The sequence below is a fragment of the Symsagittifera roscoffensis genome, chromosome 7, assembly GCF_963678635.1.
Source record: "Symsagittifera roscoffensis chromosome 7, txSymRosc1.1, whole genome shotgun sequence".
NCBI classification, from domain to species: Eukaryota; Metazoa; Xenacoelomorpha; order Acoela; family Convolutidae; genus Symsagittifera; species Symsagittifera roscoffensis.
In genome coordinates this window covers 11,458,600-11,482,775 of record NC_087068.1, presented here as the reverse complement: position 1 = coordinate 11,482,775, position 24,176 = coordinate 11,458,600, and the positions used below count along the sequence as shown (strand labels likewise).

Genomic DNA, 24,176 nt, shown 5'->3' with positions numbered 1-24,176 from the left:
AATTTGCAGTAGTGATTAAATATTGCAAATTACAATGACTTTGCGGTTCAGAATCACTAACTGATGACAGTTTTAAAATTGAATTTTTTGTGGGATATTGTACTACTTGAAAGGTACCGATGTTTTGCGATTTTGATTTTATTCACTGGTGACCATTGTTGTGGCGCTTGAATAGCCATTTTTGTCAGTACGGGACAATCGATATATTCCCTCTTCATAATTAATACGGCTCAAAAGTTGTTCCAATTTGAGTTTCCCGGTAGCGGTAAGCGAAGTTCTAACTATTAAGTAACAATAATTGAAACTATCTCATTCTTCTTTAAATAGCGTTAAGGACGATTTTTCCCTTCATCATTTTTTGAAGTTTCGAGTCATTCCATAGTCATTAAAGGGTAGTCGGAAATTTCATGGCTCAGCCCTTCTGTTCTAGGAAGCCAATATTTGAAGCGAACTTAATCAGATTTCGCTGACAAGTTTAATATAGAATATACTCGTTTTAGCATTAATAGCATTTGTCTTTTAAAATTTTTGGCATTTTTAGCATATAGTCGTTTTAGCATATAGTCGTTTTAGCATTCGTCAAGATTTTGGGTTCTCTTGTCATCAATTGGGTTTTTGCGCAGCATAGTTCGCAAGTTAATGGACAGTGAGGGTGGCACCGTTGTCCCTAACGCAGTCAAAAGGATGCACAATTTTATGTTTTTTTTTCTTGTGTTTCATTCAGTTTCTTACTTTTCCCGCTTTTCAATGACAATGAAAATGGCGCCATATCAGGTCGGAAAAGTGATATGAGGACTAGTATGTACGGATTTTGGGATTTGGACTGATGTGGAAGCCAACTCGAGGTGCTGATTTAAGCAAATAAACCCACAACAAATATATCAAAGCGGAGCTTCGCGTCACTTGCGATATAACACAAACTACAAAAAAAACGTATTTAAATAATTGAAAAAAGCTGAACAAAAACTACGTGAACCAAAACTTTCGTGTGTCTTGATAAAAGACAACCAGAAGACAGTTAAAGCTGGAGGAACGGCGAAATGATTGATTTTGAAAATCAGACTTTGCCGAAAACCTTAGTTGTTTCTTTTCTAAAACAAATAAGAAAAGTAAAAACTTTTGAGTTATTAGATTTTTCCCAAAAAAAAATGTGTCCAAAAATTGAGGAATCACGGCTTCTATAGGAACAATTCTTGCAATCGTTTTTTTTCGATTGAATTTTCATCTCAAAATTGTTAGATTAGTTTTTCAGATAACTCAAAAATTTTCCAAAAAGCGGTCAAATATTCTAAAGTTGACTTTCCGAAATTTGAAGAAAACAGGTCGCGGCAGCTGAAAAAGAGATATTTGCAAGACCGGGCTTCTCAATTGAACACTTAACCTGCAAATCGACCGGGTAGTTCTTGAGTCAAGTCAAAAATTTTTTAAAAAACAGTCAAATTTTCAAAACTTTGACTTGTTGGAAAGCAATAACTTTTTTTCTAAAAACTTTGGCTCAGCCAATCATAACAAAAGGCTTCTAACAACCTATTGTTTTCGAAAACATTCAAAAAAATAGGAAAAAGAGTCAAAAAATTAAAAATTTACTATCCGAAGGCCATAATTTTATGTTCAAATAAATTGGGCGCAAAACGGCTTATGCCCGGCAGTTTTTCAAATCCGTTCTGCTCATTGAAATTAAAACCTCTGCGTCAAGTATTCTTCCTGCAGAGTTTTTGAAGGCTGTTGACAGAGGGTGAAAATACAAAGAGACTGACTGTGCAGGCACACAGGGAAGCTGATTGTTTTTCCGTTGATGCCTTTTTTTGAAAATCTACAAAAAATTTAAGCAAAAAGTGAAAAAAACTTCAAAGCGTCTCAAATTTTACCAGCACTCTAGGCAAGCATACTAAGCATGAACTCAAAGCAAGCATGCCAAACAAAATTTTAATTAGAAACGGAAAAATTTTACAAGCCAACGATTTTTGAGCAGACACCAATTAAGCCAAAAAAAATTGATTTTACGAAAAAGTTTTTTAGAAAACTTTAAATTCCATCGAAACCTACAGAGAAAAACATTCGAAACTACCATGATATTTGCTAAAAGTCAGGGGCGGATTTAGGGGGGGGGAGGGCGGACGCTTGCCTCCCCCCCCCCCCCCCCCCCCCTCAGGGATTCTAACCCCTGCCAACCCAAAGGGTCCCCCCTTTGGTACTTTTTAAGAAATCCATTTAAGGCCAACCGACCCTAAAATTTTTCTAACGGCTAATTTTGAGGGGGAGCGCGCGCCAAAAAAAACGTGTTTTTTTGTCAAAATTTTCCAAAAAGTGCCCAAAAACGGCTTTTTTGACGTGCTTTTTCAAAAATTGCCTGCGGCGCAGAAAATGTGGCCAAAACAGGGTCTTTTTACTGATTTGGAAGCTCGGAAAATCAATCTCATCGACCTAAAAAAAAAGGTCAGCAAAATTTTTTGAAAATTTTTTGAAAATCCGCCCCCCCCCCCCTCGAGAAAATCCTAGATCCGCCCATGCTAAAAGCACAAGAAAAGTTCGTGCTATGGCAACTAAGCCACAGAACTTGAGGAGATAAACGAAAATCCGGCACATCAATTTTAACCGGAAATAAGTTTCAATTGCATACATACTGAGAAAAAAACAAGGTCCGGCCGGTATTCAAAGCCCAGACATTAGGGTGCAAAAGCGACGGGGTTATCTATAGTCCAAAATTGAAGGAATCTGGAAGTTGCTAAGATTCAATAATAAAACAAATCGAAAAATTGTAAGAAGTGTTGTTCACGTGAAAAAATTGCAAAAAACTTGCATCCCAAGTCTAATGAAATAAATATCACTACATCTATTAACGTTTTATTTGAAAATTAGACTTAACGCCATCACAATCTCGACATATCGACTGTCTGTATAAAATACATTGATCAAGAACTCTAAAAAGAACTCTAGGAACACCGGAGTTTTCAAATCCGTTCTGTTAATTGAAACTGAAATCTCTGGGTCAAGTATTCTCCTCAGAGAGTTTTGAAGGCTGTAGACAAAGAGTTAAAAAACAAAGAAACTAACTTTTTTGAAATCTACAAAATGTTTAGCAAAAAGTGAAAAAAAAGAGTTCCAGAGCGTCTCAATATTTAAAAAAAAAACACATTGCAAGCATGGATACCAAGCATGCATTCAAGGCAAGCATGCCAAACAAGATTTTAATTCGAAACGGAAAATTTTTACAAGCCAACGATTTTTGAGCAGACACCAATTAAGTCAAAAAAATTATTTTACGAAAAAAAACTTAAGAAAATTTCATATTCCCCGGAACCTACAGAAAAAAAAACATTTGAAACTACCATGATACTTACTTGCAGCGCAAGAAAATCTGTGTTATGACAACTAAGCCGACAAAACTTGAGGAGCTAAACGAAAGTCCAGAAAATCAATTTTAACCGGAAAAAAATTTCAATTGCATACATACTGAAAAAAAAACAAGGTTCGGCCGGTATTCAAAGCCCAATCATTAGGATGGAAAAGCGACGGTGTTATCTATCAGCCAAAAGTGAAGGAATTTGGAAATTGCTAAGATTCAAAAAAAAGCAAATTGAAAATTTGTAAGAAATGTTGTTTGAGAAAAAAATTGCAAGACAATTGCTTTCGCAAGTCCAATGAAATAAATATCACTGCATCTATTAACGTTTTATTGGAAAAGGAGACTTAACGCTAACACAATCTCGACATATCGACTGTCTGTATAAAATACCGTGATCAAGAATTCTAAACTGTTAGTTTTCTTTTGCATTACGCAATATTTTGAATAGAACTGAGAAGGTATTATATAGCACTAAATGTTCACAGAGGTGGTATGCCCATTATGATTGCAAGTCATCATTTTTTCTTCTTCCCCTAAACAGAATCAAGGGTTATAACGTCCGAAAGTCAACCAACGAAGCATGAAGCTTCGCACTCGCGCAATTTCACCCAAAGACAATTTTTGCATGTGTCATTTACGTTAAGGATAAATTTGGGTGTCAAAAAATTTCCATTTCCAATCTTTTTTTTCATATTTTTTTCTTATATGACCATTTTTTAAAGACAAAAAGAGTATCAAATTAGGTTGTGGTTTGGCTCTGAAGTTTCAATTTATGTCTCTCAACTCACCAAGTCCATCTTCGTCTTATTTATTAAGTTCCAATTATTTTCAGATTTCATCTTGCAATACAAAAACTTCGACAAAAAATTAATCGTATTACCTTGGTACTCTGTTTACGAGAAGAGTATGTTTTTGCTCTTTCACACATGTTTTTCACGACAAGGCATGAATGAAAAATGAAATATTAGAACGCATGATCGAAAAAAGAAATCATTTGCATAGTTTCGCGCACTTTTCCGGGCTCTTTCACAATTTTCCGGCATCTTTTCCTCAGGGCTCTTTTTCCCTCGGACATCTTTCAACTATGTTCTTACTACTACAAAGGAACTTGCCTTTTTCTTGCCCTTGCCCGACCCCTTTTTGCCCTTCTTGGTGGGTCCCCCTCCCGATATCTTGTAGATCGCCTCAAAGATATCCTTATCCACCCGACAAGTCATGTCGAACTTCAACTTGGTCATTTTTTCTAAAGTAGGATTTCATATCAAATATTAGAAACACTAAAACATTAATTCTCTAACTTTTCTCACTCGGCAAAAAGAAACCAAAATCCATCTTTATAAAGCACTTATTTCTTGGTTAGGCATATGCTATTTTGTGCCAAGCTATAAATTCCCCCATCTGCATATGTGAGGAATTAGTTAAAAAAGATGATTAACAAGATCGGTAGAATAAAGCCTACTAAATTTTGTAGTTTAATTTTGAATAATCAAGTTTATTGAATCAGCTGAAATCTTTGTAAGACATTTGGAAGCAAAAAAACTTTTAGTTGACCTTCTTTGCGGAACTCGAATGCTTCTTGGAGTATTTTGGCAGCTGAGTTTCCGATCTCGTTGAAGTTCAGGTCAAGTTCACTCAGCGCTTCAGTTCCTCTGATTAACCTGAAATGGTCAATAAATTTGCTTTTCGGTCGAATTTGTTATCAATGAATAGAAGACTTATTATATATTTTGATCATATATTCTTAGGTAGATTCTGCGAAGCTCTCATGTTCAGGTTACAGCACTTTTTATTCGAAGCTGTTCGAAGTACTCTTAAAAGCAAATTGCTGGCACTATAAGTTACCCAAGGTCCACAGAAGGATACAATTACATTTCCGATTACTTTCGGAAGCTGGTAAATAGGAATAAGGAGGGGCATATCTAGAACTATCTCGAGAAATAAAATCGATTTATCTATAATCATTTTTCGAAGGATAATTGATTCTGTACAGATAGAATCCATTTTTTTCCACCGAAAATAAATGGATTTTTGTGCCAAAATAATCAATTTTTCTCTTGTGTAAAACCTGTATATAATCTGTAGATAATCTGCATATAGTCAGTATATAATCCTTATACAATAAAACCTGTAGATAATCTGTAGATATTATGTAGATAATCTGTTGATAATCCGTACGTAGTTTGTATAAAATCTGTTTCAAATTGATTATAATGCCTAAAAACTATAGGTGGTCGTAACAATTTCAATTTCGACCATTCTTCAAATTCAAAATTTTCCTCAGTTTTATAGTCAGCTGAACTCACCTTAGGAAAACTGGCTACCGAAAACTACAAGTTTCAAGAGATCCCTCTAAGATTTTACAATCTAAGGGTTTCCGCGGTAAGAAAAGTAAAAATTTGTGCAAAATTTCTTCAAATGCCATTTAAAAGATCAACCTAATCATCGCAATTTTGTCAGAAAAACACCAATAAAAAATAGAAAAAAAAACATTGAGCATTTTTTGCTGCATTTTATTTACACAATAAGAAACTTATTTTTTTTTCAGATCAAACATCAGTACAAAAATTTTATTAAAAAGCCTACTTTACAATTTTATTTCATTATACTCCTTCTATCTGATTGGCGAGAATAAACATAATCTGTGGATAATGTGTATATAATCTGTTTATAGTACAGTTTATAGTATAAACTTGATACAGAAAAAAAAACAGTTTTAGAGTGTTTTGCAATGATTATATATTGAAGATATACAGTATAAAACTTCTGCAAAACAAAACGCATTATAATCGATTATTAAAACAACATAATCGAAGTATTATTATATAAAAATACAACAGAAGTGAAATCTGTATATTTTCAATAGATAATCGATTTCTATTCATCTGTGTCCTTGCGGGCTCCACCACTACTAAATCAGCTTTTGGGTATAACCTCAGTTGGTAAATTTTTCCCCGATTATTTGGAAGCCGAAGTCTTATTTCTTGTTTCTAATTAAAATCAAGCTTTTCACAAGTGTTCTCTAATTTTTCACTCGGCCGTGCTGTGGAAATGAACTTAAAGCTTGGATGTTTCTTTTTCACGCAAAACCAAGTATCACACAGACAGGATGCGCGAAGTCAAGTGAAATAGTAGATTCGAGTGTTCTCAGTGTAATTTCATATTGTATTTGAAACTTTTGAGCAAATTATCTTGGTGTCGAGAAATATTGTTTTTTTTTTCAAAATAAGTTTTGCGTTTCAAACTTTTTTGACATTAAATTGACATGTTATTCAATTCAATGCAGCTAAAGAGACTAAACTATCCGACATATTTCTAAGTTTATACGTAATAGTCGTGCAAAATTATTTGCAACCACTGGAAAAAAAACACCCAAAAAATATACAAAAACAAAAAATATATATTTTTCATTGTTTGGCAAATCTAACGTAACAAGAAGTTTCTCTACGACTTGCTTAGCTTTTTTGTAATTTATGAAAAGCTAGATACCTGGCCAGACTGGCAGCAACTGAGAACAAATCGACCTCGTCAGTGACAGAAGTGGAATCTATTCCATTGTCGGCCAAGTGCAGCTTCGACAGAAAGGGACCAGGCGTCTCTGGAATGAGAGCAGCCTTGCTTTTCTTCTTACCTGCAACAGGAAACAAGCTGCAAAAATGTATCTTTACACTTCTTTACAATAATGATTAATCACCAAAAAATCATTATTTAAAAACAAATGGATGCATAGTTAAATCACCAATCAGTTTTTTTTCTCGATAAAGTCAAGATATTTTTTCACTATACTAACAAAACGCGAGTGGCAGTTCGGTTAATTTGCTAGAAATTTTTTATAAGTTTAAGCACATACCCTTTCCTTTGCCCTTCTTCTTGCCTTTGGTTCCCTTTTTGCCCGATTTTGATTCTTCTTTCGTCTCTTCGCCCGTCAATTGCTCGGCCTGCAAACCTTAAAATATGCTGTGGTCAAATTGTTGTTCAACTCATTTCGTAAATATCCGCTGAGTTAAATGACTATTGTGGGTTTCAAATTCAAAGGAAATTTTCTAATATGTTTTGCGAGCCGCAAACAAATGCTCACGTTTTTTTTTTAAATTAATGGATACTAACTAGCATGGCACAAAGGTTACTGAATCGATCTAAAATCCAACAATATCTGCACAAATTACTAGCATGCTGATGAATTGTTTATATCTATCTACACAATTTTTCAGTCTACCAGTCGGTTGCTTAAAGCCGGAAGTCGATTCTTTCAGATTAACTAAGCGAAGACAATCTTGCAGGAGCTCACTTCAAAAAATTGCTACTTAAGCCCGCAATCATATGATTTCTGGGCAGCATAACTAGATGAGTGACTGACATACATGCATCTAACATACCGCCTGAGAATGAGGGAGTGGGGGAGGGGAACTTGGAGGGGGAGGGGGAGAGAGATTGGGAACTCTTCCTGAAGTAGGACTCCATGAAATGACCGAAGTCATTCTTCAGCAGCTCTGTATACAAAGTCATGAAAAGTAAAAAAAATAGAATATAGTTCTAACCAGCGAAAGTCCTCCTGTTAATTGGGCTAAAAAAACTTACTAGCAACCCCCTAGTTGTTAAGATTGTAACCCTCCTATTGGTTCAACAGTTTAACATATGCGAACATAAAACCTTAGTAACTTAGAGCCCCATTTGGCTTTCCCTCCAAAAAATCTCAAAAGTCGCTCGGAATTCAATTTTTTAAACATGATAAATTTGATCAAATGACCATTTAGACAATTGAAAAAAAAACGTCCATTTTTTAGAAAAAAAAGCAGCTTTTGTTTTTTTCGCAAGTTTCAAGTCGATTGAATGAGCTGAAAATTTACTACATGGATTTTGTCTTTTCTAAAAGTTACTAAATTAGAGTTTAATTACGTTCTTCGTTGACTTTTGCTTCCTTTTCAGCCATCAGTTCGGCTAGTTTTCTCTCTTTCTCCTCCTGCCGATAGAATGCGTCTTCGTCTGCTTGAACGCACAGTGGTTCAACAAGAGACACGAAGCCCTCACAGCCAACGTCATTTCCATCAAGATAAAGTTCGCTGAAAGTTTTTGATAAACTTCATCTAGCCGATAGGCAGTTTTGACCTACAGCTTAAAGGAAGCAGCAAAAAATGTTGCTTGTATTTCAAAAATCAGGCTCCCAAAAAGTGAACTAGCTCAAATTTTAGTTGCCAAATGCTGAAAATGTTTTCATATTTCTACCACCCTGAACAAACTTGCCATTAAAATGCGGAATACAGCATAGTAACCGCATAGTTCATTTTCATTTGCAAAAATATCTGAATATCACAGAAAACCCGTAGAAATTTGGTAATTCCAGCAAATCAAAGAAAATTTGTTTACAACAGCTCCAAATTTTGAAAGTTTAAGAGGCAAAAATAACGAGGCGACAATTCGTCGAAAGCGACAACTGGTAGTATTGAAGACGCCAACAAAACTCTGCTAAGTCTTAAAAAATCTTTGCGAAAAATTTTTCTCAAATTTGGATTTCGAATAAAAGCAACTAGCTTTTCCGTCCCTGTCCCAACTTGCACGAGCATCAATACTATGATATAAAAATGTTCTAGGGGGTAAATTATGGAGACAAATTATGATAGCGATGACCTAATTAGTCTGCATGCCGGTTTTCATAAACAATCGGATAAAGTGAACAAAAACTTTAGGAGTAAAATATCGTAGGTAGTAAAGAAAGGGAACGCCAAAAAAACTGACACAATCGGATAAAGTGAACAAAACAAAAATTTTGCTAGTAAAATATCGTAGGTAGTAAAGAAAGGGAACGCCAAAAAATCAATTAAGAAAAAAAACTCCAATTAAAAATGAAACCAAAATCATGATAATCATAACGGAAAATGCAAGTTCCGGAATTGCTCCTCTACGTTCGTTCTCTCTCTCACCGTCTCTGAACGACACCGCAAAGTGGTTCCCTGATTAGTGAATTCAGCGGGGCGATCGAGATTTAATACTATCAAAAGGGTTTACCGAAAGGGTTTACTGAAAGGGTTAAAATGGTGGCAACTGTTCTGTACTGTATTAGGTTACTTGCGTTATTTTTATTGCTCTTAAGGCTGTCTTGTCCGCTCGAGACGATCGAAAATTTTCCAGTGGTGATTAAATTTGGACAATGTGGGTCCAAATACAGGAGGCTCTAAGTGGCCGGAATAATATCTAAAAATCTAATCAAAAGAAAAGGGTCCGCGATCAAACAACACAGTTCCCTAAAGGCAAATTAGTTTCACCTAATCACTAAACGATTCTCTCCCTCTCCAGAGAATCCTAATTAACGAATTACACAAAGTAATTCTAAGTAAAGACTCAGTTTGACCTGCAAAAACTAATAGTGTCTATACGGATCACTATTCTTTTGAGGTACTGCAACTGATTTTTCTAACTACACAAACCACTCTTCTCAACTCTGATGAGAGCGAACTATTCTATTCAGTAGCTAATTATGCTCTCAAAATAAAAATGAGAGTCCATCTACTCTCACTAAGAGCTTATTTTATTCTGCCTAAGGGTAGACTACCCGCAACCTTTTTGCTATGTCTGTCTATTTGAGTTGTAGATATAGTTAGAGTTATGATCGTCCCTACAAGTCTTGACATGTACTTTGGACACTTTTTCGTTTTCGCAAAATCTTAACTGAACCCTTCTTCTGAAGACACTAGTCATGAATTTCAAGTTCATTATCGGTATATCTAACTAAGTTGTGCAAATATCAAGTCCAATTTCACCTCTAAACCAAGCTATGTTTAATTAACCAATCTCCCAAGGTTCTCATTTAATTAGCCTATAACCTTCCAACCTCCCGAAGGCAGGGGGAGACCCTTTTTTGTGGGTAGCGTATTCATTCTAAGTATCCCAAATTCCAATGCTTTATTCTAAACCCGACCTTCTAGCTATCAGGGTAGAGGAATTCAAAAAAGCTATCTAGAAATTGAACCAAGAAGCTATCTACAGGGAGCTAAATAAGTATCCCGTTTATTCATATTATTTAGGATATCTACTTCCCATGTCATGATCGTTTTACTGCCAATTTCTTCTGAGACTACTGTTCTTTAGTCTGATTGATAATCTATAAATAGCGCATTCTGCAAGTTTAGTTGGACTCAATGTTTTCCAAGTCCATTCTTATTAATTAACTACTTTAATGTTAAAATGTAAAATCTATATCCTTTTCAGCTGATGCTTCAGTTCCCAATAGATAAATTTTGTCTCAAATATTAGTAAGGTGACCAATTCTCATTCCCAAATTGTTGGGGCTGGGTAACACGCCACTTTCTGGTGTCAATCTCGGGATTTTCTAGATACTTTTGATCCCAAATGCCCAAAGATCAATTAACAGTCTCCCCAAAGTCACCCAAGGTCAACCTTCTAAATTTGGGTTCAAAACTTTTTTGTGGTATTTCATATCATTTTTCATCCTGATCCCATTAATACTTCCCAAGTTATCCCATTTCTAAGGTCCTTAATCACTTTTCCCAGAAGAAGTCAATTAAAACCGGGAGGAGTCGCCGGAGGGGTTTAATAATAAGGCGTTTTTTTGGGTTACGTTCCAGTGGCTATTGCTGCCATAAAACCAATATAACCTCGCTCATTATTTTGCGCAAATTGCCCAATTCTGGTCTGAAGGTTGTTTTTCCAAAGTGCTGATATTTTCCAGTCCAATCGTCAGATTTGTTTCAAATTATAAAACATGATGTTCCTTGTCGTTACATACTGTATGCCAAAGTCTTAGCTCCCTGCGTTAAGTGGTTGGGCTGAGAAACGACTTCCGGGAGTCCGGGATGGAGGACTATTTACTTGGGCATTTGTCAGCGCTATTTATCTGAAAGTTTTCATCTCCAGGTCTTCTAAGGTTGCATGTTCAGGTTACAGCACTTTTTATTCGGTGCTGTTCGAAGTACTCTTAAAAGCAACTTGCTGGCACTACAAGTTACGCAAGGTCCACAGAGGGATACAATTACATTTCCGATCACTTTCGAAAGCTGTAAGTAGGAATAACGAGGGGCATATCTAGATCTTTCTCGAGAGGGGGATTTTAAATTAGTACATATTGGCGCCAAAGTTGTCTTTAATCAAAACCAACAAGAGGATCTCTTGTAGAACCCTTGGGGGTCGAATCTTGGAGGAGGGGATGGGTCCTTCCACCACTAAATCCGCTTTTGGGTTTAACTTCAGTTGGTTAATTTTTGCCCGATTATATGGAAGCCGAAGTCTTATTTGTTGTTTCTAAAAAAAATCAAATTTGTTACAAATGTTCTCAAATTTTTTACTCGGCCGAGCTGTAGAAACGAACTGAGTGTTTGGATGTTTCTTTTCACGCAAAACCAAGTATCACACAGACAGGATGCGCGAAGTCAAGTGAAAAGGTAGATTGGAGTGTTCTCAGTGTAACTTAATTTTCTATTTGAAAATTTTGAGCAAATTATCTTGATGTCGAGAAAAATTGTCTTATGATTTTTGCGTTTCAGATTTTTTGAAATTAAGTTGACATGTCATTGAATTCAATGCAACAAAAAAGACTAAACTAAACGATATGTTTCTAAGTTTATATGTAATAGTTGTGCAAAATTATTTGCAACCACTGGAAAAAAAATCACCCAAAAAATATACAAAAACAAAAAATACATATTTTTTATTGTTTGGCAAATCTAACGTAACAAGAAGTTTCTCTACGACTTGCTTAGCTTTTTTGTAATTTATGAAAAGCTAGATACCTGGCCAGACTGGCGGCAACTGAGAATAAATCCACCTCGTCAGTGACAGAAGTGGAATCTATTCCATTGTCGGCCAAGTGCAGCTTCGACAGAAAGGGACCAGGCGTCTCTGGAATGAGAGCAGCCTTGCTTTTCTTCTTACCTGCAACAGGAAACAAGCTGCAAAAATGTATCTTTACACTTTTTTACATTAATGATGTTTACATATTCACCAAAAAATCATTATTTAAAAACAAATGGATGCATAATTAAATCACCAATCAGTTTTTTTTTCGATAAAGTCATGATATTTTTTCACTACTAACAAAGCACGAGGGGCAGTTCGGTTAAATTGTTCATCACATACCCTTTCCTTTGCCTTTCTTCTTGCCTTTGGTTCCCTTTTTGCCCGATTTTGATTCTTCTTTCGGCTCTTCGCCCGTCAATTGCTCGGCCTGCAAACCTTAAAATATGCTGTGGTCAAATTGTTGTTCAACTCATTTCGTAATTATCTGCTGAGTTAAATGACTATTGTGGGTTTCAAATTCAAAGGAAATTTTCTAATATGTTTTGCGAGCCGCAAAACAAATGCTCACGTTTTTTTTAAATTAATGGATACTAACTAGCATGGCACAAAGGTTACTGAATCGATCTAAAATCCAACAATATCTGCACAAAATACTAGCATGCTGATGATTTGTTTATATCTATCTACACAATTTTTCAGTTTACCAGTCGGTTGCTTAAAGCCGGAAGTCGATTCTTTCAGATTAACTAAGCGAAGACAATCTTGCAGGAGCTCACTTCAAAAAATTGCGACTTAAGCCCCCAATCATATGACTTCTGGGCAGCATAACTAGATGAGTGACTAACATACATGCATCTAACATACCGCCTGAGAATGAGGGAGTGGGGGAGGGGAACTTGGAGGGGGAGGGGGAGAGAGATTGGGAACTCTTCCTGAAGTAGGACTCCATGAAATGACCAAAGTCATTCTTCAGCAGCTCTGTATACAAAGTCATGAAAAGTTAAAAAAAATAGAATATAGTTCTAACCAGCGAAAGTCCTCCTGTTAATTGGGCTAAAAAAACTTACTAGCAACCCCCTAGTTGTTAAGATTGTAACCCTCCTATTGGTTCAACAGTTTAACATATGCGAACATAAAACCTTAGTAACTTAGAGCCCCATTTGGCTTTCCCTCCAAAAAATCTCAAAAGTCGCTCGGAAATCAATTTTTTAAACATGATAAATTTGATCAAATGACCATTTAGACAATTGAAAAAAAAACGTCCATTTTTTAGAAAAAAAAGCAGCTTTTGTTTTTTTCGCAAGTTTCAAGTCGATTGAATGAGCTGAAAATTTACTACATGGATTTTGTCTTTTCTAAAAGTTACTAAATTAGAGTTTAATTACGTTCTTCGTTGACTTTTGCTTCCTTTTCAGCCATCAGTTCGGCTAGTTTTCTCTCTTTCTCCGCCTGCCGATAGAATGCGTCTTCGTCTGCTTGAACGCACAGTGGTTCAACAAGAGACACGAAGCCCTCACAGCCAACGTCATTTCCATCAAGATAAAGTTCGCTGAAAGTTTTTGATAAACTTCATCTAGCCGATAGGCAGTTTTGACCTACAGCTTAAAGGAAGCAGCAAAAAATGTTGCTTGTATTTCAAAAATCAGGCTCCCAAAAAGTGAACTAGCTCAAATTTTAGTTGCCAAATGCTGAAAATGTTTTCATATTTCTACCACCCTGAACAAACTTGCCATTAAAATGCGGAATACAGCATAGTAACCGCATAGTTCATTTTCATTTGCAAAAATATCTGAATATCACAGAAAACCCGTAGAAATTTGGTAATTCCAGCAAATCAAAGAAAATTTGTTTACAACAGCTCCAAATTTTGAAAGTTTAAGAGGCAAAAATAACGAGGCGACAATTCGTCGAAAGCGACAACTGGTAGTATTGAAGACGCCAACAAAACTCTGCTAAGTCTTAAAAAATCTTTGCGAAAAATTTTTCTCAAATTTGGATTTCGAATAAAAGCAACTAGCTTTTCCGTCCCTGTCCCAACTTGCACGAGCATCAATACTATGATATAAAAATGTTCTAGGGGGTAAATTATGGAGACAAAATATGATAGCGATGACCTAATTAGTCTGCATGCCGGTTTTCATAAACAATCGGATAAAGTGAACAAAAACTTTAGGAGTAAAATATCGTAGGTAGTAAAGAAAGGGAACGCCAAAAAAACTGACACAATCGGATAAAGTGAACAAAACAAAAATTTTGCTAGTAAAATATCGTAGGTAGTAAAGAAAGGGAACGCCAAAAAATCAATTAAGAAAAAAAACTCCAATTAAAAATGAAACCAAAATCATGATAATCATAACGGAAAATGCAAGTTCCGGAATTGCTCCTCTACGTTCGTTCTCTCTCTCACCGTCTCTGAACGACACCGCAAAGTGGTTCCCTGATGAGTGAATTCAGCGGGGCGATCGAGATTTAATACTATCAAAAGGGTTTACCGAAAGGGTTTACTGAAAGGGTTAAAATGGTGGCAACTGTTCTGTACTGTATTAGGTTACTTGCGTTATTTTTATTGCTCTTAAGGCTGTCTTGTCCGCTCGAGACGATCGAAAATTTTCCAGTGGTGATTAAATTTGGACAATGTGGGTCCAAATACAGGAGGCTCTAAGTGGCCGGAATAATATCTAAAAATCTAATCAAAAGAAAAGGGTCCGCGATCAAACAACACAGTTCCCTAAAGGCAAATTAGTTTCACCTAATCACTAAACGATTCTCTCCCTCTCCAGAGAATCCTAATTAACGAATTACACAAAGTAATTCTAAGTAAAGACTCAGTTTGACCTGCAAAAACTAATAGTGTCTATACGGATCACTATTCTTTTGAGGTACTGCAACTGATTTTTCTAACTACACAAACCACTCTTCTCAACTCTGATGAGAGCGAACTATTCTATTCAGTAGCTAATTATGCTCTCAAAATAAAAATGAGAGTCCATCTACTCTCACTAAGAGCTTATTTTATTCTGCCTAAGGGTAGACTACCCGCAACCTTTTTGCTATGTCTGTCTATTTGAGTTGTAGATATAGTTAGAGTTATGATCGTCCCTACAAGTCTTGACATGTACTTTGGACCCTTTTTCGTTTTCGCAAAATCTTAACTGAACCCTTCTTCTGAAGACACTAGTCATGAATTCCAAGTTCATTATCGGTATATCTAACTAAGTTGTGCAAATATCAAGTCCAATTTCACCTCTAAACCAAGCTATGTTTAATTAACCAATCTCCCAAGGTTCTCATTTAATTAGCCTATAACCTTCCAACCTCCCGAAGGCAGGGGGAGACCCTTTTTTGTGGGTAGCGTATTCATTCTAAGTATCCCAAATTCCAATGCTTTATTCTAAACCCGACCTTCTAGCTATCAGGGTAGAGGAATTCAAAAAAGCTATCTAGAAATTGAACCAAGAAGCTATCTACAGGGAGCTAAATAAGTATCCCGTTTATTCATATTATTTAGGATATCTACTTCCCATGTCATGATCGTTTTACTGCCAATTTCTTCTGAGACTACTGTTCTTTAGTCTGATTGATAATCTATAAATAGCGCATTCTGCAAGTTTAGTTGGACTCAATGTTTTCCAAGTCCATTCTTATTAATTAACTACTTTAATGTTAAAATGTAAAATCTATATCCTTTTCAGCTGATGCTTCAGTTCCCAATAGATAAATTTTGTCTCAAATATTAGTAAGGTGACCAATTCTCATTCCCAAATTGTTGGGGCTGGGTAACACGCCACTTTCTGGTGTCAATCTCGGGATTTTCTAGATACTTTTGATCCCAAATGCCCAAAGATCAATTAACAGTCTCCCCAAAGTCACCCAAGGTCAACCTTCTAAATTTGGGTTCAAAACTTTTTTGTGGTATTTCATATCATTTTTCATCCTGATCCCATTAATACTTCCCAAGTTATCCCATTTCTAAGGTCCTTAATCACTTTTCCCAGAAGAAGTCAATTAAAACCGGGAGGAGTCGCCGGAGGGGTTTAATAATAAGGCGTTTTTTTGGGTTACGTTCCAGTGGCTATTGCTGCCATAAAACCAATATAACCTCGCTCATTATTTTGCGCAAATTGCCCAATTCTGGTCTGAAGGTTGTTTTTCCAAAGTGCTGATATTTTCCAGTCCAATCGTCAGATTTGTTTCAAATTATAAAACATGATGTTCCTTGTCGTTACATACTGTATGCCAAAGTCTTAGCTCCCTGCGTTAAGTGGTTGGGCTGAGAAACGACTTCCGGGAGTCCGGGATGGAGGACTATTTACTTGGGCATTTGTCAGCGCTATTTATCTGAAAGTTTTCATCTCCAGGTCTTCTAAGGTTGCATGTGTTTCTTAATAGAGCCATTAAGATGATCTGCCTTATAAATTTGAGATTCCTTTCACTGTGTTGGTGGAGGAGGCGAAAGTTTTTTTTTTTTAATTTCCAATGTTATTACATGGGCAACAGGTAGTTTTTTTTTCAGATATCCGGGAAGTTGACATCTCCTACTGAGCCGACTTCCTACACGCTCGCGATTGGAGTTCTGGAGGATGATGACTTCAAAATTTTTCAGATTCGACCTCTGGGTTGCCAGTGGGCGGCGTTCAATTCCTCATAGCCTATCTTAATAGATGGGGGTTTGGTGAGTTTTCTGAGATTTGTTGAGAATTTGTTGCCTCTTAGTGGACCAATTTTTGCATGAACTTTTTAGTGCTAGGTAGGGGAATGTGAGGGTTGAGGATGTTGCTACACGTCTGAAAAGATTTTTTTTGAAAAGTATCGATAATGACCTGAAAACCTGAACTTGTCTAAGTTTTGATTGTCCCGATTTGTTCACCTTAGGCTGATAGTCACTCTACCGGGCCAATAAATTATCGTAGCGTACAGTTCTAAACCTCCATAAAACCAAGGTAATGCTGTCTAAGACGAACTTGCATTTTAGCTTGATAGGATTCATATCATGTACCTGATTCTTATTCCCAGTGATATGAAACCAGATTTAAGAACTTTGATTAGTCATGTTTATCCCCCACATCAAGTAGATTTCGAGAATATGGATGAAGTTTTGCCCACTTATGTCTTGTTTAGCATAAATAACGCACGATATAATTCCAATTGCTGCGACTGTAATGACAGTATACGTTTTTTTTTGTAAAAGTATAAGATCATGGCTTACATGATGTTGGTGGTGGAAATGATTTTTCCGAGTGGTTCTGCACAGAGGTGGGTCAGCCCACAATAGTTGAGACTCAACTTCTTCATCAGTTTGTTGCCCACTAAAGAACGGCACAAAGCAATCACTCCGTCATCTTCTATCCTGAAGCATACTTGAAAATGCAACTTTTAGGTTTTTTGATGATTTAGAATGTTTGCATGTAAAAACTTTGGAAAACAGTTCCTCTAAACGAAGAATCAAAATAACCAAGAAAGGAGCATATTATCTATTTATGCAGCTAATTGAGTCAAACATTGACCCCGGTACAAAATTCTTAACTTTATTGATACAGAGCACACAAAAGCATTTGGCATAACGGAAAGTCGATCAATTTGAAACCCTCATTTTGAAAACGACTTTCAAAGCGTCATTTGAGGGACTTAATACCCTCCGATGACAGACACAGTGGTTGTACACCACATGATACTACATGAAATTCCGAGATGCGAATACGTTTATTCCTGACTCAAACTTGCTTTGATCTGTCTGCTGGTCTGCTATCTTTTCTGTGGCTGTTCTATCCTTTTCCCAAAATTAACTATTCAATTAACTCAATTTTTTCATTTTTCTGAGCAAAAACCTTTTCTGAGCTCCTGAGTCTTAAAATTTTGCTCGAAAAAATAATTGTCTAAGCATTGTATAAGTATTTTTGGGGAAAAAGTTTAAAAAAGTCATAGCAAAGATAGCAGATTTAGACTTATTTTCTCTATGAGATCTATAAATTCCGCATTGCTATATATAATAATTCCAGCTCTAGTTTTTAATTGTTCATTTTCCATTCGCAAGTTCAGTAATAAACAAAATTGCGGAATCTTGTTTCAGTTTGCGGAGTCCACTTAGATTTGCGGATTCCGCTGACAAATTTTGCGGATTCTAATTACAATTGCGGATTCCACTTACATTTGCGATATTCAAAACAACTAGCTATATTCTAATGATGCGGAATCCGCAAAAAAAAAGTACCGACGAAGCTTACGTTACAAGTAATAGTCCGCGGAATCCACGGAAATTTTGTAAGTGGAATCCACTTATATTTTAGAACATCTTTAAAAATTTGTCTCTGGAATCTAGGAACATACAGACACAAAATTGTGCGCCTATCCAATGCACAGTTTTCCCTCGCAATGAGGATCATTTCAATCTGAGGTTAATACCTTAGGCTGCTATTTCGAATCGACAGACTCTATGACTAAGCCCGTCATTCACTCTCCTTTGCTATTTATTGATGAAAAAACATAACGTTTTTTTCTAATGTGACAATTTTCCAGTAATCTTAGAGAAAAATGAAAATAAAAAGACCGTTGAACCGGAACCGCAGAAAAAAGTTCAAAAAAAGAAAAAGTTGAGGAAATATATGGGCATTTGTGCTGATTTCGAGAAATCTCTTCGAGATGCAATTATAAGCAAACTTCACGGAACTTTTTTTTCTGGTTCAAAATATGCTATGGCAGTTTAACAAGAACCCAAAAAGCTTAGTGATGACAAAATTTTGCAAACAAATGCGACGCCTGGGCATTTTTTGCAAGTAACTTTTTGCTGAGAGTGCTGACATGTTCTCATATATAAATTATAATATACCAAAACTGCTATTTTATGCAAAATTTGCAATTATCCAATTTCAAAGAAAGAATTGAAATACTTGTCTTAAAATGCTTTTTTTTCCAGTGATGACATTTTTCTCTCTTTGGTATCAAATGGAAGCAATAAAAGCGATACGCTTTAAATAAGAAAAAAAATTAACCTTAGACTATTTGTTTTCGATACTATGGGGTGTTTTTCAAAAATTCAAATATGACCAGTCTTAGGTTATTAACGCGCAATGTTTTTCGTCTGATCGAAGCAATATCCGCAAATTGAGTTGGTCGGTGATCGAAATAGGAAACTCTGAGTTCCCAAGAGAGCGTTCCGCGGGCACCAAAGTCTCCCTTTTAAAAATGCATTACCTTTGAATTTCGTCGCAAAATTTGCTGTCTAGATGATCAATAGTTTAGATTACGCAATGGGAATTTAATTCATTATAACCGATTTTCTTTTTAAAAACCCAGTTTTCTCTTTATAACTCATCTTAATTAATTTTTATTTTCATTATAATCAAAAATTTGTTGTTCATAATTTCCATGAAAATCGATTGTTTTATGTAGACATGTAATGTTTATCTTTTTGGAAGTTTACGCAAACCCTGAACTCAAAAATCCCATGTTTAACTCAAAAAAGCTTATGAACAAAAAAATTCTCATAAACGTTTTTTAAAAATGAATTATAATCTATTATAATTGTTCAAACTCACCTTTTTTCAAAAAAAAAAAAATGATTTATATTCAATTAGAATTGATTACGAAGGTTTGGATTTTTCTGCAAAAAATATCTAACAAAATGGTAGTTTTTTAGCAATTGTATTCCATTATTTTCAAATTTCAGACAAACAGACGATAAAAATCCAATATAATTTATAATTCATGAGACATGAGACTCCAGTGATGGCATGCACTATCCTAAATGTGCATAGAGCCTACGTAAACTGTTTGCGTAATATTTTGATGACTTTAACTGTGATGAAACCGTAATGCGAATTATTATCCCGCACGCAAAATTTTTGCTAATTGAAATCACGAAAGCTAATTGGTCAAAACAGTTCCTTATTTCACTCAAGTTTTAACCAATTAAAGGGAAGTATGAAGAGTCAAGATTTTGCCTGTTACACGAGCTGGCTTGTTTTACTGCAAAAAAACACAGCCTATCCCAACTTTTTTTAACAAATTTTAGAAATGAACCACGATCATATTATCATGAAATACCTATACATACACTACATGACAAACATGGGTTCCTTTACCATAAGCAGATCCAACATTTTCACTCACTCGTTGTCGTCTAGTGTGAGATGTGTTAACTGTGTGTGGGGGAGGCTCTCTGCGAACCTCAATGCACTTTTGGGGGAGAGGGAACAGTTCCACAGTTCAATCTGGCGCAGGTAGCGGTACTTCTTTTGTCGCTCCAGCATCATACACTTGAAAACAAAGTTCATTTTTTTTCTTGTGATGCATCGATTACATAGTTTGACAAAGCAAAACTGACCACAAGAAACAAAATAGGAAATATTTTTATTAGCATCCGATTTTTGTTCACTTAAAAAGTTTTCTCGAAAAGTTCTACTGAAAAATTTCCCTCACGCAATTCCCCGCAACAAATCCCCTAAAAAAAAACCCTAGAAAATTCCACCGAAAAATTTCTCTGTCAAAAAAAGCCCGCACGTTTTTTGGATCATCTTACCAATTTGGCGAATTCAGTGAAGTCGAGTTTGATGTCCCAGCAGATGAGGTCTCTGAAGTAGATGTAGTTGGACTCATTCAAGGCTCTCAGAAGGAGTTCCAGATTGACTTCCAGGGGAACCACGAAACTGTCTCTCAGTGCCGGCTTCTTGGGCATCTTCACTGACACCGGGTGTACAATCAACTAAAAGAGTGGAGCTTTTTTGTGATCAAAATATCCAGATCAAATTATCCAGATCAAACTCCCAGAGTCCCTCAAGTGGTCATTTACATAATTTATATCGATCAATGTAAACTTACACTGGAAACAAATTATGATTACTATTATTAGTTGTGTGAAAAGCTGAGAAAAAACAGTAGAAAAACTTTTCAAAATATTAACTTTATATTCGGATAGGATAGGATGCCATTAATCCAAAAAGAATACACACGGATCTAAACGATTTCATATAGTATGAACATTCGATACAAAAAATGCACGGAAAAACTCATATAATACCAGGCGTTTTTTACAAGTACAGTTCTAATATTAAACATTAAAAAAAACTAAAATCTTCTTGAGGGGGGGGGGGGGGGGGGGGGTGCTGATTTTCAAAAAAATGGAATATTTTGCCGATCTTTTTTTGTTTTAAATTGTCCAAATTGATTTCCCGATTGCTCACACAACACTATAAAGAACCATTTTTACAAAAAAATTTGGCGGAAAAAGCAAATTTATGGAAAACTTTCCAAAAATACCGTTTTTGGGCACTTTTTGGAAAGTTTTGACCACAAGACATCGTTTTTACGCCCGCTTCCTTTCAAAACTAATTGGCGTTAAAGGAGCCCATAATAAAACTTTAAAGTTGGTCAGCCTAATATCGATGCCATAAAAAGTTCAAAGTAGAGACCCTTTGGTTGGTGAAGGAGTCAAATCCTGGAGGGGTGAGAGGGCGCGTCGGCCCCTGTGGACTACAATGTATCGTTAACGTACCCTGGTGAGTATCTGTTCGGCGTCTATGTGGTGTTGCATGGCTCTCTTCAGGTCACTACACACTCTTCTGTTCTCCTCTTTACTCAGTCTGTCATACACCTTCACACATTACAGACTCAGGATTTGACACCACTTATCTTTTTAGCTTTTTTCAGTTTCTTATACAACTTTTAGCTTTTTTAAGGGTTAAACTCTCTGAGGTTAAGAAAAATAATTCAATTTGTAGCTTTTTTAAAGGTTAAATTCTCTGAGTTTAAGAAAAATTATTCAATTTTTAGCTTTTTTAAGGGTTAAATTCTCTGAGTTTGGGTTAGCTCAGTTTGATCTAATTTTGCTGAAATGTATAAATTGTTTTTATATGCAGCTTTTTATATTCGTTTATTGTACTGTAATTACTTTTGTACGGTAACAACCAACAGAGCTGTTAGTTTTCGATATAGTTATCTAGATTTTCCAAATGCTGCAATAGCGTGAAAAAGACGTTCTCTTACTATTTTTTTCTAAATATAAATGAACTTTATCTAAAAGTTTTTAAATTCAGGGTTTTGAATCAACAAGTAAAATAATTACGTCAAACTCAAAAAAAGTTATAATTGAAACTTTGTGACAAAAAATAACCTTTAGAAGCGGACTCCTCTCAAGTTTGTATAAAAATGGTCGAGTTTTTTTATGTAACTAAAGCTTCTTGAAAATTAGTTATCATTAAGTCAAAGCCTGCATACCTTCATCAGTTTCTTGACAGCCTCTTCGGGTGGCTGACCAATTTCGATCTCGTCCCCCTTTTTGCCCTTCTTCTTACCTTTCTTCCCACCCTTCTTGCCCCCCTTTTTGGGCATCCTCACTTCACCTCAATATTCTGCGAATAAAAGAGTTATCAGACTGCAGGTTCAATAGTTTGATAACTAAAAAAGATATAAAGGTCAAGTAATAAGAGCATTGTTTTTTACTAGTGATTTTAATTTTACGAAGAATTATAGGTGATGGCGATCACTGGGAAATTTTTGAATTTTAAAATATGATTGATTGTCAAATTAGCCTCGAAAATTTAAACTTAATTAGAGGCCAGAAAAGGCAAAACTCAAGAACTAACAATTGGTAAGAAAACGGTTTCAAACTCAAATTGTAATATTTTTTATATTGCTTATGCATAAATCAAAGACGTGTTGGAATTGCATTTATTTTTAATAAAACATAACAAATGAGACTACTATTTATAATACAGATTGTATTGTAAAGATTATGTGATCAAACGGTGGAACCAGCTTCACGTGCACCTTTTTTGAACGCAATTGTTATAATCTGAAAATGAAATTTGCGAACACAGGATTTTTTTAAAATGGTTGTTAAAGAGTCGAGGATTCGAAAATAGCTAAAAATTCTGCAAAAAATGTTTCGAGCTTCAAAAAATCGGATAAACTAATTAAACATTTAAAAATTGGAGAAAAAAATGTTCTCTAGTTTTGCGGCGAGGGGACTGGTTCAGGTGTTAGCTTCATCTTCCTGGATGCACTCGTAAAAAAGATAAAAATAAAAAGGGCAGGGGTGGATGGCATTGAGGGGGGGGGGTGGGTGTTGTTTGATTCAACCTGAGGGATTCGACCCTCTACCGACCTTTTGGTACTATTTTGAGATTTACATTTTTGGGTGATGGGCTCTGAAATTTTTCTTTCTAAAGGTGCCTTTGGGGGCCAATCTATGCTAATTTTGATATGAGCGCGCACTAAAAATAGCACTTTCTAAAAAGTGACCAAAATCGCTATTTTCGGCTTGTTTTTTTTTTGCTCGAAGCGGAATAAATTTGCTTGCGGCGCAGTAACTTTCCTAGCGGCGAAGTAAGTTTGGTCCAAAAAAGGTCTTTATAACAATCTAGAGAGCTCAAAGAATCAACTTGGTCGAAAGGTCGACAAAATTTTTAAATTTTTCACAATCATCAGCGAGAAAATCTCAGATCAGCCTTCGAAAAAAGGTAATGCAATTGAAAACGAAATGAGTACAGGAAGAATGGACTTCATAGAATCTTAACTCCCAACAAGACTGCTCGTATCAGGGCAAAGCCCTGAATGTTCCGATTGCCTTTTAAGGTTTATGGAGCAGTAATAACATTTAAAAATTCAATGAAATAAAAAAAAAAAATTCTAAAATTTGAAATTTTTTATGAAAATCATCCCCCCACACGCCATACAAAGTAGAAAAGGAGAGATTTCGCTCCTTGTAACAAACCAATTATGGCAAAGAAATCATTTTAATCAAATTGGAACGATTTCTAAGACGGATTAACTCTCCGCTTACTTGTTAATAGCGCGAAATATATCGCGCGTTAATTGTCCCAAATTGGCCAAAATGGCAATCTTAAAAACCCCGTAACTTTACGAAAAAAAATCACAGGTGAAATATCTTTTTAAACTTGAGCTCAGGACAACAATACCTTTCGAATGATTTTAAAAAATTCCGTCAAAAATGGCTAGTTAAAAAGTCAAAATTTGTCTGAAGAAAAAAAAACACAACCGAGCACAAATATTCCGTTTTTTTCGTATCGAAAGTCGGAACAAAAAGACCAAATTTACAAAAAATTTCTTTACAATGGAATAGTTTACTTAC

The 24,176-nt window shown here is 35.6% G+C and overlaps 1 protein-coding gene across 1 annotated transcript; it reads right to left on the bottom strand.

Moving 5' to 3' along the window:
* Positions 1-3,662: 3,662 nt before the first annotated feature.
* LOC134851039 (uncharacterized) lies at positions 3,663-22,797 on the bottom strand. Its single transcript, XM_063866919.1, has 11 exons — positions 22,301-22,797; positions 21,579-21,677; positions 20,607-20,789; positions 20,198-20,343; positions 17,298-17,438; positions 13,477-13,640; positions 12,431-12,526; positions 12,085-12,226; positions 4,898-5,004; positions 4,459-4,589; positions 3,663-3,879 (listed from the first exon to the last, which is right to left on the bottom strand). The coding sequence occupies exons 1-11, from the start codon at positions 22,412-22,414 to the stop codon at positions 3,862-3,864; spliced, it is 1,341 nt and encodes a 446-aa protein (XP_063722989.1). The 5' UTR covers positions 22,415-22,797; the 3' UTR covers positions 3,663-3,861.
* Between the last annotated feature and the right edge of the window lie 1,379 nt (positions 22,798-24,176).

Excerpts from the sequence above, each read along its gene's own strand:
- LOC134851039 (XM_063866919.1), bottom strand. The coding sequence starts at position 22,414 with ATGCCCAAAAAGGGGGGCAAGAAGGGTGGGAAGAAAGGTAAGAAGAAG. Across the intron at positions 17,439-20,197 it reads CTCACACTAGACGACAACGA|GATAGAAGATGACGGAGTGA; the intron begins GTGAGTGAAAAT and ends AGTATGCTTCAG. Across the intron at positions 13,641-17,297 it reads ATTTCCACCACCAACATCAT|CGAACTTTATCTTGATGGAA; the intron begins GTAAGCCATGAT and ends AAAAACTTTCAG.